At 37.7% G+C, this 19,058-nt stretch overlaps 2 protein-coding genes across 6 annotated transcripts in view; both read left to right on the forward strand.

The window, feature by feature from the left end:
• The window catches only part of Bco2 (beta-carotene oxygenase 2), a 35,285-nt gene extending 27,692 nt beyond the window's left edge, over nt 1–7,593 (forward strand). For all 4 annotated transcript variants that reach the window (XM_077796917.1, XM_077796918.1, XM_077796916.1 and 1 more), the window contains 4 exons: nt 988–1,125; nt 1,639–1,821; nt 2,458–2,568; nt 4,043–7,593. In XM_077796917.1, the coding sequence (XP_077653043.1) occupies nt 988–1,125; nt 1,639–1,821; nt 2,458–2,568; nt 4,043–4,156 (546 nt within the window). In that variant the 3' untranslated portion in view covers nt 4,157–7,593. The remainder of the gene's footprint in view (nt 1–987; nt 1,126–1,638; nt 1,822–2,457; nt 2,569–4,042) is intronic.
• Nucleotides 7,594–11,190: 3,597 nt separating this feature from the next.
• On the forward strand, nt 11,191–18,644 carry Pts (6-pyruvoyltetrahydropterin synthase). Of its 2 annotated transcripts, none has more exons than XM_077797724.1 (6): nt 11,191–11,428; nt 11,511–11,540; nt 13,008–13,027; nt 15,183–15,239; nt 18,009–18,079; nt 18,290–18,644. In XM_077797724.1, the coding sequence occupies exons 1-6, from the start codon at nt 11,269–11,271 to the stop codon at nt 18,411–18,413; spliced, it is 462 nt and encodes a 153-aa protein (XP_077653850.1). In that variant the 5' UTR covers nt 11,191–11,268; the 3' UTR covers nt 18,414–18,644. The 2 variants fall into 2 exon arrangements, with proteins under 2 accessions (XP_077653850.1, XP_026248362.1); XM_026392577.2 differs by lacking the exons at nt 11,511–11,540; nt 13,008–13,027 and adding exons at nt 12,928–13,007; nt 14,785–14,807 and having other exon boundaries at nt 11,191–11,351; nt 18,290–18,642.
• The last annotated feature ends 414 nt before the right edge of the window (nt 18,645–19,058 follow it).

The raw sequence follows: 19,058 nt of genomic DNA on the forward strand, positions 1-19,058 counted from the left end.
ACTCAACTTTATAGCTGAAGCTTTATTCTTATTCCTGGAATACAGATCTGTGAGGTCCCACTTCAAAGAACTGGAAATTTGCCTCAGGGATATTATGAAGACACTACCATTTTCTCCTTTTTAGGGGGACTACAGTACACTTACATTAGTACTTTTCACCCTATCCTTCTGTCATTTTATTCCTATTAGTATTTTCTATCCTTGTTTCTTTCTAAGCATTTTCTTGGGGGGTTATTTTTTTCTACTGCCTTAGTATCTAAAAATTCTTTCTTCATCTGTGCATTTTTGGCCATTAAACCTAATCACTAAATTTTTAAGTTAATTGCATCTGGGAGTGGTCAAGTAGGAATATAGCCCCTACAGGACAAATCTTAGTTACTAAAGTTCCAGACTGTCAGGAGAATTCAGGTGTTTGTTTCAGTTACATTGTTAGCATAAAATACCTGTGTGATTCAAGGCTTCACACACACACACACACACACACACACACACACAACATTCCAAGAACTCAGCTCCCAGGACTTAGCCAAGGGTTAGTCATGAAAACAGGCATTTCTCAACAATATGCAGGGGTTGAGCAATCCAGGCCTGTAGGTTAATCCTTTACTTCACAACCAATCTGAAGTAGAGAGCACCTCTCCTTGCTATTTAGTCCTGCAGACCTCTGGCTTTAATCATTTGGTCATCTGAAGCCAATTAAATAACATATATTGTATAATTTTAATATTTATTATTATTCTGCTACTAGAATAAGTTGCATGAAGCCAAAGACTTTGCTTTGTTTACTGCATATCCCCAGTGTCTAAAATAGTAATTAACCTATGGTAGATAGTCAACAAATATTTGTTGAATGAATGAATGGAAATTATTGTCTATATAATTACTTAAGAATGCCAATAATGTTGACTGCATCCAAATTATTGGGGTGTGCTGTTATCCTATTATGTATGACAATTTTTCATCTGTTTATTTCTCTTTCCTCAACAGGTCTATAATTCGGCAGCACTATCTTTCCCTCGAAGATTTGTGTTGCCCTTACATATCAGTGAGAATGACCCTGCAGGAAAGAACCTCAGTCCATTGTCCTATTCTTCAGCCAGTGCTGTGAAACAGAGTGATGGGAAGGTATGCTATGAATGGACAGTAGACTAAAACTTTGACTTCAGTGGTGTTACTTTAGTCTTTGGCTTTTGTCCAGAATGCTTGGTGCCCATTAGGTTTTATAACATTTAGCTGAGCAGGGTAAGGTCATGAAATCTTGCTTACACAAGAATCATAGAAACTGAGTAGGAATGAACACTGTGTTGACTATCCTTTTTGTGTTTTGAAACAGCTATATAAACTTTCTAATTGTTGTGCAATGTCTAATCATTCGAGATTATCATTGACCATCTCACTTTCTAGATGAGTTGCACTTACCACAGACATATCAATGTACAGCCATCAATGTCTTTAGTGGAATAAAAAGCTACTTCCGTCTCCCATGTCACTTGACAACTTATTCACAAAATCTGATAATGTTCTATGCAGTCATGATGGAAAGAGTAACAATATAAAAATGATACGTCACTGACCTACACTAAAGAAAATAAATGACAATTAAGCAACCACTTCAGATCCTTTTGGGACCTCTTTTAGATCTGGTGCTCTCATGAAAATCTACATTATGAGGACCTAGAGGAAGAAGGAGGCATTGAATTTCCTCAGATCAACTATGGCCAGTTCAGTGGCAAAAAGTATAATTTCTTCTATGGCTGTGGCTTTCGGCATTTGGTGGGGGATTCTCTGATGAAGGTTGATGTGATAAACAAGTCACTGAAGGTAACAAAAACCTTTATCTTTTTCTGAAATTTTCAAAGACCTTTTCTGTCCTTAGAATTAGTTTGCTTTGCTTAAGGTCATTCTTGATAGTTTAATATTTAAACAGCTAAACCATTTTCTTTTCCTAAGTTTGAGAACCATGGAATCATCTGGGATGCGGTTATGGGGCTGGGGTTGTGGCTCAGTGTAAGAGCATGTGTGAGGCACTGGGTTCGATTCTCAACACAACATATAAATACATAAATAAATAAATAAATAAAGGACCATTAATAAATAAAAAAATATTTTAAAAAAGAAAAGTGAATATGTTTCCTTTAGGAAATCTAAATGAACACCAAGCCCAGAAAAACCAATTCTATGTTTGATGTTATTGTAGGAGAATATGTGAAGTTGAGGTTGTTGGAAAAATATTTCAGATTGATGGGAAATTATAATCACACAAATAATGTTTGATGGTGATGGAATCTGGGGCTGCCAAAGCTTCCCAATCCTCTCCTGTATTCAACTCAGCCTGATTTTTTTTTTTATTGTTGCAATATTCTATCAACAGCCACTTCATACTGGGAGTAACAGAAGCTATAGAAAGCTTCCCACCATGAATGGCCTTTTATAAAATACTTTTTTTGGACTTTGCAGGTTTGGAGAGAAGATGGCTTTTATCCCTCAGAACCTATTTTTGTTCCAGTACCAGGAGCTAAAGAAGAAGACGATGGAATTATTCTTTCTGTGGTGATCACTCCCAAGCAGGTAATATATTTCCCTAACACCAGTCAGAAAAAAAGTAGCATTGAGTTGTTTGAGGATGATATTGAATGATGCAGTCCATAGTTTATTTTGATTCCTATATGGCACCATCTTCCTTTTCTTCCCCTTCTTACCTTTGACCAATCCTTTTATCAAGGTCTATACTTTATTATTTTTTTTTTAAGAGAGAGCGAGAGAGATAGAAAGATAGAGAGAATTTTTAATATTTATTTTTTAGTTTTTGGCAGACACAACATCTTTATTTGTATGTGGTGCTGAGGATCGAACCCAGGCCGCACGCATGCCAGGCGAGCGCACTACCGCTTGAGCCACATCCCCAGTCCTCTATACTTTATTATTGTTTTAAAGTTCTATTTGTAGAATCATAATAATAACTCACATTTGCATGGAAATTTGTTATTTACAAAGTATTTTTTTTTTTGGGAGGGTACTGGGGATTGAACTCAGGGGCATTTGACCACTGAGCCACACCCCCAGCCCTGTTTTGTATTTTATTTAGAGACAAGATCTCACTGAGTTGCTTAGGGCCTCACTTTTGCTGAGGCTGGCTTTGAACTCTCAAGCCACTGGGATTACAGGTGTGCACTACAAAGTGCTTTAATCATAGTATCTTAGTTATCAAAGCAACTTTGTGGGATTCCACTTTAAAAATATGGAATTTATAGCTTAAAGTAGTTGAAGGAGACTTGTAGCAGATCTCCTAGTGGTAAAGCCAGTATGTAAGTCTATATATTTATATCATTTTTATGTTGCCAGTTATGTTGCCAATTATCTATGTTGCCAGTTTCAATGTCCTGACCTCAAAGTCCAATATCCTAAGCCCTGGCATAGTATCTCAATACTGTTATTTACTAAATGACTTCCTTGTCAGGGGCAATATAATGGCAAATAGGTTCACTTTGAGTACCAGCTTTGATCAATTATTAGTGGCTGTCTGGGGTATAGGATTCTTGGCCATTAAATGGTTTGGTGGAAAAATACTGTGATTAATTAGTAATATGTGCCAAGGGTTTAGTCCTCATGCCATACAAGTGGCACTCATGTAATTAGATAAGGGCAATCTCAGTCTGCTTTTCGATGCTGCTCTTTGAACAGCTCTGAAGTAACACAAAAATTGAGGCATTTCTAGTTCAGAAGAAAAAATTTCTGTGTCTCTTAGGGGATTGGAAAGGGCCAGGTAAAATGATTGTTAGATTCAAAGAGATCCTATGAAGGTGACTGATGTAAAGAATTTAATTTGCTTTAAGTGTAAAAATACTCAGCCACAATTTTATTTTCAGTTGAGTTCAGCAATTCAGCAAACATTTAGTGAGTGAATAGGTGAGGCATTGTACTAGATGCTGATGCTAGATAAATAAAGTGAATAAGACATGGTCTCTCTCTTAGGAACTTTATCACCCAGAGGAGATAGACTGATTTTTGAAGGGAATGTTCAGTATTGTCTTTCCTTTTCTAGAATGAAAACAATTTTCTCCTTGTCTTGGATGCCAGGAACTTTGAAGAACTAGGCCGAGCAGAGGTACCTGTGCAAATGCCTTATGGGTTCCACGGCACATTTGTACCTATCTGATGGGATAACTTCAAGGTCTGGGAAATAGATTTAAAGTGAGTGTACTCTGTGGAAAAGAGAGAAGAAGGCATCCTACTTCCCAAACCACAGACATTTGGTTTTAAGTCCTATTAAAAACAGAATTTGTAAGAAAATTATGGTTTTATATTTTCTTAGGGATTGTCCTTGAAATCATTAAGCAAGGGTAATATAGCCTTTTGAGAAGAGTTTTAAATATACATTTATTGGATATATTTCCCTCTAGCTAATAATAAGAATACATGAAAGAAAACTAAAATGGAGTCCTTGCCACCATCAGATAGGTGGATGAGGTATGTTCAGTAGTACATTATAAAAGTTATTGTAAAGACTATCTATGCTAAGCCCAAGGCCAACATTATTCTAAATGGAAAAAAAATTGAAAGCATTCCCTTTAAAAACTGGAACAAGATATGGATGCCATCTTTTACCACTTCTATTCAACATAGTCCTTGAAACTCTAGCAGAGCAATTAGATAGATGAAAGAAATTGAAGGACTATGAATAGGAAAAAAAGAACTCAAACTATCACTATTTGCCAATGACATGGTTCTATATTTAGACGATCCAAAAAATTTGGCCAGAAAACCTCTAGAACTAATAAATGAATTCAGCAAAGTAGCAGGATAGAAAATCAGTACCGATAAATAAATCAAATGCATTTCTATACATCAGTGATAAATCAACTGAAAGAGAAATTGGGAAAACTACCCCATTCACAATAGCCTCAAAAAATACTTGGGGATTATTCTAACAAAAGAGGTGAAAGACCTCTACAATGAAAACTACAGAACACTAACGAAAAATTGAAGAACTTAGAAGATAGAAAGGTCTCCCATGTTCTTGAACAGGCATAATTAATATTGTCAAAATGGCCATACTACCAAAAGAGCTACACAGATTTAGTGCAATTCCTATGAAAGTTCTGATGACATTCTTTTTTTAAAAAAATTTTAGTTGTAGATGGACACAATACCTTTATTTTATTTATTTATGTGGTGGTGAGGATTGAACCTAGTGCCCATGCATGAAAGGCAAGCACTCTACCACAGAGCTACAACCCCACCCATGATAACATTCTTCTTAGAAATAGAAAAAATAGTCATGAAATTCCTTTGGAAAAATAAGAGGCCCAGAATAGCCAAAGCAGTCCTCAGGAAGAATAATAAAGCAGGAGGCATCACAATACCAGAGCTTAAACTATACTACAGAGCAATAGTAACAAAAATGCCCTGGTATTGGCACCAAAATAGACATGTAGACCAATGGTACAGAATAGAATACACAGAGACAAATCCACATAAATATGGTTTTCTCAAACTAGGCCAAAATGCCAAAAACATACATTGGAGAAAAATAGCCTCTTCAATAAATGGTGCTAGGAAAATTGGAAATGCACATATAACAAAATGAAATTAAAACTCTGTCTCTCACCCTGCACAAAACTCAAAGTGGATCAAAGACTATGACACTAGAACAGATACCCTGCCCTAACAGAAGAAAAAGTAGGCCCAAATCTGTATCCTTAACAAGACTCTTAAAGTTCAAAAAGTAAAATCAAGAATCAGTTCCTGGGGATTGCGGTTGTGGCTCAGCAGTAGAGCACTCGCCTAGCACGTGCAAGGCCCTGGGTTTGATCCTTAGCACCACATAAAAATAAATAAAGGTACTATGTACAACTAAAAAATAAATTTTTTAAAAAAGAATCAATTACTGGGATGGATTCAAACTAAAAAGCTTCTTCTTAGCAAAGGAAACAATCAATAATGTGAAGAGAGAGCCTACAAAATTAGAAAAAATCTTTACCACATGCATCTCAGATGGAACATCAATCTCCAAGATATATAAAGAACTCAGAAAATTTAACAACAATAAAAACCAAATAACCCAATGAATACATGGGCTAAGGAACTAAATAGACACTTCACAGAAGAAGAAATAAAAATGATCAACAAATAAAAAATGAAAAAATGTTCAACATCTCTAGAAATTAGAGAAATGCAAATCAAAACTACTCTAAGATTTCATCTCCAGTCAGAATGACAATTATCAAGAATACAAGCAATAATGTGGTTGTGCAACCACTCTGGAAAGCAGTATGAAGATTCCTTGGAAAACTTGGAATGGAACCACCATTTGACCCAGTCCTAGGTTTATAGCCAAAGCTCTTAAAATCAGCATACTACAGTGACACAATTACATCAATGTTTATAGCAGCTCAATTCACAATAGCTAAGCTATGGAACCAACCTAGGTGCCTTCAACAGACGAATGGATAAAGAAAATGTGGTACATATACACAATGGAATATTACTCAGTCTTAAAGAAGAATGACATTATGGCATTTGCAGGTAAACGGATGGAGTTGGAGAATATCATGCTAAGCGAAATAAGCTAACACCTCCAAACCAAGGCTGAATGTTTTCTCTGATAAGTGGATGCTGATTCATAATTGGGGGGTGGTGGTAGTAGGGAAGAATGGAGGAACTTTGGATTGGGCAGAATAGGGTGAGGGGAGGGGAGGAGGTATGGGGGTAGGAATGATAGTAGAATTAATTGGACATTATTATGCTATATGTGTATATGATTACATGATCTTTGTAATTCTACATCATGTATAACCATAAGAATGAGAAGTTATACTCCATTTATGTATGATGTATCAAAATGCATTCCACTGTCATGTATAACTACTTAGAAAAAATAAAAATTAAAAAAATATAGGTGGATGACAGAGGTCCTGTGAGAATTATAAGTGATCATAGATAGTAGGCTTAGATCCAGATCTAGATCTGAAAAGCACCTTGTTCTCTCCATCACAACCAGCCTGTTATCATTGTCTAAGGTATGGATAGCAGGAAGCTAGCCCATTCATGCTTGGAGGCCTTCTCTAAACTGGCTCTTTCTCTGCTGTCCACTGCAGATGCTACTGTAATTGTTGACCCTCCTGCAGACTACCTTCTCTCATCCCCACCTTTTCCCAGCTCAGCCTTCGGAGGTGGTTGTTATGACTAAAATCAGTCATTTCTTCTAATCTCCAGGTAATAGTTCTCAGAGATGGATGAAAAGCCAGTAGTTCTTCATTTAGTTGGGCAACAGGTGGCACTAGAGACCATATAATCTCCACATTTCTAAACCCCAGCAGTTTTTACCAGAAGCCTTAAAGAGCAAAGTAAACCACACTCTTGCCAACACCCTCAAAAACCCTTGTTTTATTTCCCTTTAGCTACACCCTCTTTCCCTGGGTGAACCCCAATCTTGGGCTAGTTAAATTGTCCAGGCTCTGTCTACATATTGATTGTTGTTGAAGAAGGCTGCCAAACATGTAATTTGGGGGCACCTATGAACTCCTAGTTAGGTTTTCTGTATAGTCCTGGGCCAACATAATTGGTTTCCTCTTTAATTTTTCTTAAGAGTTATTTCAAACTTCACAAACCCTGAGCTCTTTAGTGAAACATTCAAAGCATATAAATGTCTTGTGTGGGGCGTTTGTATTGTGACAATAAGTAAAAGGGCCAAGAACCATGTCTGGTTTTGTGAGATGCAAAACACAAAAGCATCTATAGAATGGCAAGAAGGGGTTAACAGAACCAATGTAGCAGATGAGGAAGCGAAGAGCCCAAGGCAGTCATGAAGCATAAGTTCCGATAAGTTCACAGAAGTCCCTGAAAAGGCATTCATTGTACTTTCTCAGACAAATTAGGGAAGTTTAATCTATTAGCTAGACATGAGGGGTAAAGATGACTCTGGTTGACCTCTGGGAAGCATGCAGATCTGATGTCATTATTCCTCTGTTTTATATTTCTTACTCCATTCCTATACAGGGAGTGATGTTCAAATATACAAAGGCTGGCAGTATACTCATAAGATTTTTGACTCAAGGATGCCTGAATTTTGCCTTGGCCCTGCCAAGGTTCCTGAAGAAGATAGACAGACAGACAGACACACACACACACACACAACAAACAAATCACACACACACACACAAAAGAAAAAGATAAAAAAGATCAATGGCATTGTATAATCTAAGCACTGTGCCTGGTAATACAATGCAGAAAGTTCCAGTAAATTGAGCACATAACTAAGGTGCAGCACAGAGGTAGGGCCTCTTCCCTAGCCCATCAATCACTAGCCAGGTTCCAGAGCCTCAAAGAAAGGGAGTATATAGTGTATGAGTGAGGGGAAAAGAAGAGAGATGATCAGTGCCTGGGTTAGAAGAAATATGAATGCCAATGATAGCAGGCTTAGAATCTAGACCTGAAAAGCAGCACACAGGGGCGAGAAGGTGAATTAGATGGCCAGGACTACAAGAGGTGAGGAGTTTGGGCCCAGTCCCCCCTCCCCACGGGAGCATAGTTCCAGACCATAAGCCACAGCCATCTTTGGTACTTTCACACATTCTTACCTTGCCTGTGAGTAAAGAAGGCTCAGGAAATGTACCTAGAAATGATTCAAGAAATGAAAATTCCCTTTTATTGGAGAGATACGAGGAAGGAGATAGGAGGAGGGTGGAGCCTTCTTTCCTTTATACTTAAAGAGGGACATTAACAGCCCTTCAATAATTTGGTCTCCAATGTTTACAATATCATCTCTCACCCAGTCCCTATTGTAACCAATAACTTGTCAATAGGCACTCAATGAGCTACATTTATGTGGAAATTTTCCACATTTCCCTTGTTCTTGCCATCTTCTTCCTACAATTGTTACTTATCCATCTGGTAAAGTCCTTTAAAAATCCAGTTCAGCTTCTCTCTGAAGCCTTCCTTTACCTTCTGAGACAGAACTAGTCTTTTTTAGTTTGTCATGATATTATTTCTTTTTGACTCGTCCACTAACTGAACTTTATGTTCATTATTCATCATTATGTTACTCTGGCATAAGTGTCTGACATTAGGATATTGAGTAAACATTTTTTAACTTATTGAGTGAATAAGGGCTGAAGGGTGATGGCTATGGGGGTTACAAGTTAATATGTGTCCATTTCACTATCTTATGGGTCCTCTTAATAGGAGCTGCCTCTGAGTAAAGAAACCTGAGAAAAGGAACCAAGCACAGAGCTAGTAGATCTTGTGTGAGTGAAGCAGGAATTATAGCTGAAAGATGCAAGTGTGACATTAAGGTTGGTTTGTTCCTTCCAAGGGCTGTGAAGGAAGGATTTGTTTTCAGGCCTCTCTCCTTGATTTGTAGATGGCATTGTCCCTGTACTTGACATGGCATTCCTTGTATATGAGTCTGTCACTGTGTAAAAATTTCCCTTTTTATTATTAACTTATTTTATTGAGATGGGGTCTTACTATGTTATTTACTTATTTTTATTGTTTGGGCTGGCCCCTAACTCTGAGACTCAAGCCATTCTTATGTGTCAGCTTCCTGAATAGCTGGGACTACAGGTATGTACTAATTGCCACACTTGACTATTTTCCCTTTTTATAAGGTCATCCACTTGTCATCTTCAATTGGGGCCCACACTAATGACTGCATCTCACCTAATTACATCTGCAAAAACCTTCCCAACCTATATTCAGAGGGTCTATGGGTTAGAACTTCAATTTATGATTTTGGGAGGAGTTTCAATACAACTTTAACTGGACTATTGAAGGTGAATTTGGTGAATACCTTTGTGTAGAATTAGCTTGAACAAATTAGAGGAAAGACTGCAAATGCAATGAAATATTTTACTAAAACGTGTAATTAAAACAATTTCTCATAAATTCCTTCTGTTTTTGTATTTGTTCTATTTAAAACATTTTCAGAATGAGTGAAGTGTGTAACCATTGATTATTAGAGAGCATATAGCTGTAATATAGTCAATATCTGGGAAATATTGTTTCTTTTCTGAGTGATCTTGTATAAGTAATTCACTTATCTGGGCTTTTAAAAAACTTTTAATCCCGGAGTAGGCCTTATCTCAAAAAATCTTTGAAAATTTTAAGTTCTGTTAAGTCCTCTCTTTACAGCCCAGTGGAGAGAGAAGCATTTGAAAAATGAGTGAATAATGTTTGCTATATAGCATTAATAAACACAAGATATGGCTAGAGACAGAGATGTTTAAGAGAACACCACTGGGGCTTGTTTCTACCATCCCTGTGATTTTTATCTTCCTTTTCTTAAATGTACAGGAAACTTCCTAGTCTCTTACCAATCACTGACTTGTCTTGCTTTCCATAATCTGATTTTTCTCATATACAATGTAAGCTGTCTTCCCCAGTGGCTGGAACAGTGCCAGGCACCTGGCAGATGTCTAGTACATATTTAACGAGAAAACAGAGGCAAAAGGTGAACAGCACCGGGAACATCCTTGCCAGTAGATGTGAGGAAACAAGGCCCTTTCTCTCTGAAGGCAACCATTCTTCCTGTTAAATGTGTCACATGGGTGTACGTGTTTGGGCTATGCCAACCCATTTAACAATGGGCCCATGCACGCTTGTGGTTGGTTAAATGTGACTTTAGAATTTATTTATTTATTTTTATTTTTGTACAGTTGTGGATGGGCAGCATGCTTTTATTTTATTTATTTATATGGTGTTGAGGATGGAACCCAGTGCCTCACACATGCTAGGCAAGTGCTCTGCCACTGAGCCGCAGCCCCAGTCTCAACTCCTGGAATTTAAATTAGAGTCTTACACAACAGTCTGAAAGTTATAGTTCTGTCATCTCCGATTGCCCCTTGTTCCTACAGATGCCCTCAAATTTCGGGTGTTATTAAGCAGTTTGAGGACTGCAGCTCTGGGATTCACCTAAGAGCACACATCCACTGAAGCTTTCTGTTCTAATTAACTCTGCCAGGGCTTTCTAGAGGGAAGGCTCAGAGGTCACTGCAGGACACAAAATGTGCCCATACAAGCCCTAAGCACGTGGGTGGCCTCTGGCTGCGCAGACTTACAAAATTCAGGACACTAACTCCCGACCCATTGCTCGCAGGTGTTTAGATAGCTAGAGATACAGATAACCGCCTCCAGCGGGCGGAGTGTGGCGCCCGCGGCCGAGATGGGCGGGAACCTGGAAGACCACTTCCGGGATGCGCAAGCTGGCACTGCGCAGCCGCTGCGGGCGGAAAGACTAGACGCAGGCCGCCCGGTGCGGGGCCGAAGACTATGAGCATGGCGGTCCCGGGCGGTGGCCGCCGGGCGCGAGTGTCCCGCCTAGTCTCCTTCAGCGCGAGCCACCGGCTGCACAGGTGGGGCGTGCCCACAAGTGTGATGGCAGCAGGCGGGCACCCGCCCCGCCGTGAAGCGCCACGGGGGCGGGGCCGGCGTGCGCGCTTGCGTGCGCGGGCTCGAGCCCGAGCGGGCGGGGCTGGGGCGGGGCTGGGGCGGGGCTGGGGCGGCGGCCTTAGGGTGGGTTGTGCGCGCGCGCTGGGGCCGTAGTCGGGGACCTGCGCAGAAACGCAGTGGCTTCAGGACTTGGCCGAACTTGTGCTGGTTAACACTGCCCAGTGCGGAGGGGTCGCCCCAGGTTCCGAACCAGAGGCTCTACTCACTGGCTTCTGACCCTGAGTCACCTAGTTTACCCCGTGGTGTGAAGTTAAGCAGAAGTTAACTCCTAAATTACACAGTACCCAGAGCGTCGCAAACACCATAGACTTTAGCTAATTCTGTATGCTAGGAGCTTGAGCTACCGAGTCTAATATAATGACAAGGCTAGTTTTGTCTCCTTTCTACCAAAGATGAAATGAGCCCTGATGTTCTTTCTCTAAGCAGGCGCACAGTTGGGATTTGAACGCCGAGCACTCAGACTGCCTTCCTGCACCAAAGAATTAGTTGATTTTGAGGATTCTTGCACTCCTCGCTAGCTAGTTCCACTCCCTGAGCCTGCGTTTCCTTGTCTGTAAAATGAGGATAACAGGATTCATCCATCCATTGCTGGACAGGGTTTGTTTTGTGCTGATAAGGCCCTCTGCTAGATGACAGGGACCAATACACACTTGTCACTGCTCCCTATCTGGAGCTTACAACGTGGCCAATTTTGTGACGAGTTAAGTACAAGAATCTGTATTTCTGAGAGAATTTTGTGCAAAAGCTTTGTGAATTGTAGCGCCCTTAGAGTGAGCAGTAGGAGAAAATGGGAGAAATAATAACAACCATAAAAAGAAAGGGATTCTATAATAGGAAGCTCAAACGTATGAGGGAGCTAAGAACTCAGAAGCTGAGATTGAGCGGGTATAGATATATAAATTCATTAAATTGTGTTCTGCCTGGAACAACAGCTAAGTGTTGTTAATTTTGGATTTTCATCTAATTTGAATATCCCCTGGGAACTTCAGTGGGCAGTAAAAGTTGAGGCAGAGTAGAGCAAGATTTTTAAAGAGGAAACTGAAGTCATGGGATTATTTTTCAGGGAAATGAGATTTTAAGCTGCTTGAGGACAAACATCTACTTGTGTTTATAATTGTATGTCCTTGCTTCATTCTACTCTTGCCTTTTCCATAGTAGGTTATCAGTAAATCCTTGTTGAATTGAAAAATGAAAGGACCATTATCAAGGTAGTTGGAATCTTCCTGTGCAGCAGAGGGATTGAATTTAAAGTTTGTTTATGCTATTTTTTTTTTTGCAGTACAGTAGTCTAATTAGGGATTGTACATTTGTTCCCCATGTACAGATGAGTAATGAAATCAAAGTGATTTTTCTACTTGGTGAGTTACAGTAACAATAAATTTTGAAACTCTTCAAAGACCAGAGCAGATAATGTAAGGAACAGAGAGAGGGTCTGAATTTGATACTGTGTCATGCTGATTTTCATTTTCTTTTGCTCAGCAAATCTTTGAGTGATGAGGAAAACTTGAAACTGTTTGGGAAATGCAATAATCCGAATGGCCATGGGCACAATTATAAAGGTGAGAGAACAATTGTAAAGGTGAAAGAAAAAAATAGTATATGGAGAGGATGAAATGTTATCCCTTCAGTAAGGGTGAAAGACTGTTCAGTAAATGCAAGTGTGACTAGTAAGGGGCCTTAAGGACAGTATGAATGCGTTGAGTCTTGAATCAGAAGTAAAATGGAATTTCAAAAAATGAAAAGCTCTGTTGCCTTGGTTGGATGTGTCTTGACATTTCACCTCACAGATGAATAGATATGTTTAACCTAACTTAAACATTAACAACAGCTAAGTGTGTTAATTTTGAATTTTCATCTAATTTGAATATCCCTTGGGAACTTCAGTGGTCAGTAAAAGTTGAGGCATTATTACTGTGTATACATGTAATGAAACATCACATGGCATGCCATTATTATGTGCAATTTTATTTATTTTTAATTTTTTTATGTGTGATATTTATGTGTAAGTTAAAAATTATTTTAAATTAAAAAACAATAAAATTAAAAATTAGATTATATTTTTATAACATCCTTCACATTTTAAAAAAGATTTATTTTTTTAACCTTTATTTACTTTTATGTGGTACTAAGGATTGAGCCCAGTGCCTCACACATGTTAGGCAAGCGCTCTACCACTGAGCCACAATCTCAGCCCCAGATTGTATTCTTTGAGTAAGCAATGAGTAATAAAAGGGGAATATTGCCTGAGAATACTGTATGGCAGAAAAATAGTTTGTGTCTAAAACTTTGCCAGCCGTGTTCCAAGAAAGTAAGTAACTTTTATAAGGATAAGAGACTTGATTCTTTGAGACACAGCTGAAGACTCAAAAAACAGCTATGTAAGCTATAGAGGATAGCAGCGTTTGGGGGAGTGGCATTAAAAAAGACCAGACAAGGGGTCATAAAAATCAAGATTTCTAATTTAGTTACTGTCTCTTAGTTTATCTATGATACCTCTCACTCTTGGTGTACTCACTTATCATACAATACCTAATGGTTTTTGTGTGGAGCTGAAAAAGTGCAAGTTCATAGAAGCTATTAATTTGTAAAGCACTGATTGACTTTTTTCAAATGCTTTGCAAGTGCTTGTTATTTAACAAAGTATTACTGTAAACTGTGTATGCATTCTTTTTTTTTTTGTATGCATTCTTTTTTAAGGCCCAGTAGTAATTTTGCTTGCTCAGAGGTGCTGTCCAGAAATGGGCCAGTTTGGTGTATAGATGGACACCTGCATGTACATTTTTGCTTTTACAGGTAGAGATTCAGATACACCTTGATAAATATATAAGCAGAATATATAAACATGTAAACATGTATAAACAGATAAGAATTTATACCCCTTTGGGCATTGGCTAATTTCCTGTACTTAGTCAAAGCTCGTGCTAAGCTCTTCTGTCTTGGTTGAGTCTTGCTTTAGTTGATAAAATGGTCTTAACTGAAAGGATATATATTTTTTCCAGTACTGGTGATTGAACCCAGGGTTTGCACTTGCTGGGAAAGCGCTCTACCTCTGAAAGCTATATCCCTAGTCCTTATTTTTTTAAAAATCTCTTTTTTTTTTTTTTTTTTTTTTTTATTCTGAGGCAGCATCTCACTAAGTTGGCCAGCCTGGCCTTGAACCCGTGATCTTCCTGCCTTAGCCTCCTGTATAGATATCTAAAAGGACAAATGTTTTTGGGTAAAATATAAGTATAGCTTTGCGGGCCAGAGATCTAATAATTTATGTTGCTAATATGTGCTTTCATATTAATCTTTTGAAAATCATGTTTTTTTAAAAATTTGTTTTCTTTCCCATAGTTGAGGTGACAGTATGTGGAGAGGTATGTGCTGAACATATTCGTGTGGTTTTGTTTATATTGCTGAGTTTTCTTTCAGTCTCCTTGGTGGATTCTATGTTGAAAACTTGTGTTTCAGTTTCATCAATGTTGGCTTTTGTGTGTGGTGAACTGCTGCCATTCTAGGTCTTTCCTCTTCCTAAGTGTCGACTTTGTGTGCTGTCTGTGGACAGGTGGAAGAGCTGTGCAGTGAAAAGAACGCCTGATGCATGTGTACTTTTGTGTTGAGATCGGTGTCGTCTCTGGGATGCAGGCAAATATGGGCACAGTTTGCATGTTGCACAGCCTCTAAGATAGTTTACCAGAAGTTTTGATGTGAAGAGCCTCTCAAAATAATATTTACCTTTTTTTCTTCTTTAGATCGATCCTGTTACAGGAATGGTTATGAATTTGACTGACCTCAAAAAATATATGGAGGTAAATGCCATATTGGGTGCTAATTCTGTGCTATGTCCTCAGCATAATTTTTGGTGACTTCCTTTCCACCTACCCAGTCATTTATCACTTGGGGTTCCATGACTTTGTGAGTGGAGTTGGGTGTGGGCCTGGGAGGATAGTTGGAGAAATTGCTCTCATGGCATTCTAAAAGTCTCCTTAATGGAAAGTAGTCAAAGCTGTGTTGTAATGATGGGGCAATGTGCAAGTAGCATGCTTACCTTGTATTCCTTGTTGGAATATACTGATTTCCTCCACTTCACAAATTCTATCCTTATTTCCGGACACAATTTTCTCCTTGAAGTTTTCTGTTTCCTTTTTGAATATTCCTTATACCTTTGCCCTTATATTTTAACATCACCCTTTATTTTTCACTTTGTCTTTACTATAAACTTAGGGGCAGTTCTTTACAGAGATAACACAGAAGCAGATATTTAATAAAGAACTTACTGATTGTATTATCATATAATTCTTGCATTGTAAGAGATCTTAGAGATCATCCAAACCATTTTTTCCATTCCATAGATTAAGATTGAGAGATGCCAGGCAGTTAACTGACTTGCCCCAGGTCATGTTGTAAAGTTGAGAGTAGGCTTTTTGTCCATCTAGCTGATTTTATTAGGCTATCATTTATTTAGTTCTTCACATCAACTCTGCAGCTTACTTTTATTCTAAAATTTGACATTTGTTTCATAAAAATGATGTTAATAAATATTATTTCTTCCCATTACGTATCCATATATTCAACACTCTTGCCTACTTTGCAACAGTTCTTGAGCTCAGAGCTAGGAATACAAAGATGAACAAAACATAATCCACAGGGTACTTGTGTTACCTTTTCAGGAGGTAAAGAAAAGTAAATGCTCAAAAGTTGTTGGTTGAAATAAGAGAATGTGTGAACAAACAAATAGCACTGTGCTGAAAGAACTATGGGAAAGTTATGAAGACAGAATTCTTGTGTCTTCTAAGGACATACAATATATATACACCAAGTATTATACCATGTAAGACAATAATTAGAGCTCTCAAGCCCATATATAGTTGAATACTACATAGGGGCTTGCTGTGCTCTTTTCCTCCTTTGTGTACCTAACATACACTGTACATGCCTATTTGTGTGCTTATGGCACAAGCAGTCTGCAGAAGAGGCTTCTGTGGAGAAGCTGAAACTGAACTGAGATTGAAGATAAAGCAAAGGTATTTGTTTTACCTACCTACCTTCCTTCCTTTTTATTTTTTTCAAAGACATAGAAATTTATTTAGGAAAACAGAGGCACCTTCAAGGAAGAATGTGGGCTATCTTAAGAGTGAGAGAGAAGCTTTGGGGGTAAAGCAAGGAATATACATTCATGGGAGACTGTGGGCTATTTCCAGAGGGAGAAATAGCTGATATCTTTTTTTTTTTTTGGTATTCATTCAAAATATCTTTTCATTTGATCCATTTTATTTCATCTATTTATTTATTTTTGTGCAGGGGATTGAACCCAGCACGCTGTACTGTGTAGCTACAACCCCAGTCCTTTTTGTTTTTTATTTTGGAGATGCTAAGTTATTGAGTTAAGTTGTTCAGGCTGGCCTTGCACTTGCAAGCTTCCAAGTGTCTGGTAATACTGGCATGCACTACCATGCCTGATTGTTTGATAATTTTTAAAAGCTAGTGGATCCAGATGTACCTTTAAAAAATATTGTTCTAGTTTTATCATGAAATGATTGTTATTATTATTAATGCACCCTTAAAACATATAATATAGAAAATTAGATTGTTTCACAAATGCTTGAATTTTTGTACAAGAACTTAAAGGAAAACCCTATTTAAAAAAAGCAATTACAATCATTGCTAATGACGAGGAAAAACATTGTGTTAATATGTGTAAGCATTAGGAAGTAATTGTGTGTTTACAAGAGAGAGAGAGAGAACGAGAAGGAGTGGGGAGAGAGACAGAGGGGTTATGGGGAGACAGAAAGTGATAGAGCCCTTTGTTTACCAGAGAAAATATATAAATTATAAAGGCATTACCCCCAGTGACCCATCTCCTCTAACCACACCTTCCTGCTTATAGTTACACCCAGTTAATTCATATCAGTGGATTAATCCACTAGTTAATCATATTAATTAATTAATATGATTAGGTCACATCTCTCATCATCTAATCATTTCACTTCTGAACATTCTTGCATTGTCTTACACAGGAGCTTTTGGAGGGATACCTCATATCTAAATGGTAACATAGTCTTTACACATTTGTAATTTTTCTTCTGAGAGCCCAAGATCATTCTTAAATTATTATAGCAGAAATTTAGCTACTTACATAATTCCAGTCCAGGTCTGTTTTATAAAATATACTGCTATTGGATGTTTGTCCTAATGATATTGTGGCATTGTTTCATAGGTGGCACTGTTGTGGAAAAGCATTTCTGGTAACTTTTTTGACAGAATTCAAGAAGTGTTAAATTGAATTTTGAATCACAGTGGCTTGTGTTTCGAGAAAACCCTGGCAATTCTAATTTTTAGTTTCTCACCTCTTTGCATTCAGTAACAAGGATAACTAATCATTGCAGGGAACTGGACCTGTCTTTATTTTTTTACAGCTTTAAACTTTGTAAAGATTGCTTTATAAGACATGGATATATCACTTACCAGTACTGAGTTAGTGGCTAAATGATAGGGTAAGATTTAGAGACTTAGGTAGAACCATATGGAATTTGAGTCATGAATAAAATCAGTAGTTTTCCCCTTTGTTTTGTGTGTAGGAGGCGATCATGAAGCCCCTTGATCACAAGAATCTGGATCTAGATGTACCATATTTTGCAGATGTTGTAAGGTGGGTGTCACCATCTTGCTTTATAGAGATAGTAAGAAAGAAGAATTGATTTTAACATTTTATCTGATTTTTGTGTGATTTCTAAAGTTCTAGTTTAATGATATCTTTGAGCACTAGAATTTGTTTTCTGTGACTATTAGATATGAAATTTTGGTTATTTTTTGCGTTTTGAATTTCTTTCTTTTTCTTTTTTTTTTTTTTTCTCTACAGCACGACAGAAAATGTAGCTGTATATATCTGGGAAAACCTCCAGAAATTTCTTCCTGTGGGAGTTCTTTATAAAGTAAAAGTGCATGAAACTGACAATAATATTGTAGTCTATAAAGGAGAATAGTTCTTAGGGATTAACACTGTGGAAAGACTAATTTCCTTCCACATTTAAAAAAGATCTTTATCCTCTTGGAATATTAAGTAGTCACCACATAATTGTTGTACTACATTGTGTTCTGAAGTGCCTGATTTATTGAAATCATTATAAGACCTGTTGTGAATTTAAATCTATTTTAAAATAAAGCTTGTAATGTATCCTGAATATCATTTAGAGAGTCCTTTATCTATAGATTAAAAGTCACTTTATTTTCAGCAAAATGTTTTGGTGTGTTAATATTTGAAAGAAAAATCTATTTTTCTTGTATTCTCTTATCTCATTTTTAGAATTCATTTTTCTTAATATAAATGGTAGAAATGCTTATGCAATTTAAAGTAGATGAATTTTATAAAAAAATAATAAAATTAAGCACTGGGAGGCTGAGGCAGGAAGATTACAAGTTCAATGCTAGCCTAGGCAATTTAGTGATACTCTGTCTCAGAATAAAATAAAAAGGGTTGGGGATGTAGCTCAGTGGTAGAGCACATGTTTAGCATGCGCCAGGCCCTGGGTTCAATCCCCAGTGTAGCAAAAAAGAAATAAAAAAATAAAGAAATAAAAATTCAGATGACCTCAAAATCTGGAGACACTATATATAATTTGAACTCCCTT

The sequence above is a fragment of the Urocitellus parryii genome, chromosome 4, assembly GCF_045843805.1.
Source record: "Urocitellus parryii isolate mUroPar1 chromosome 4, mUroPar1.hap1, whole genome shotgun sequence".
In the NCBI taxonomy this organism is placed as follows: domain Eukaryota; kingdom Metazoa; phylum Chordata; class Mammalia; order Rodentia; family Sciuridae; genus Urocitellus; species Urocitellus parryii.

What these genes read in the sequence shown, in the direction of transcription:
- Pts (XM_077797724.1), top strand. Translation starts at nt 11,269, where the DNA reads ATGAGCATGGCGGTCCCGGGCGGTGGCCGCCGGGCGCGAGTGTCCCGC. An exon ending in GCGCGCGCGCTGGGGCCGTA is followed by an intron (nt 11,541 to 13,007) that starts GTCGGGGACCTG and finishes ACAATTATAAAG; the next exon opens with GTGAGAGAACAATTGTAAAG. An exon ending in ACCTCAAAAAATATATGGAG is followed by an intron (nt 15,240 to 18,008) that starts GTAAATGCCATA and finishes TTTTGTGTGTAG; the next exon opens with GAGGCGATCATGAAGCCCCT.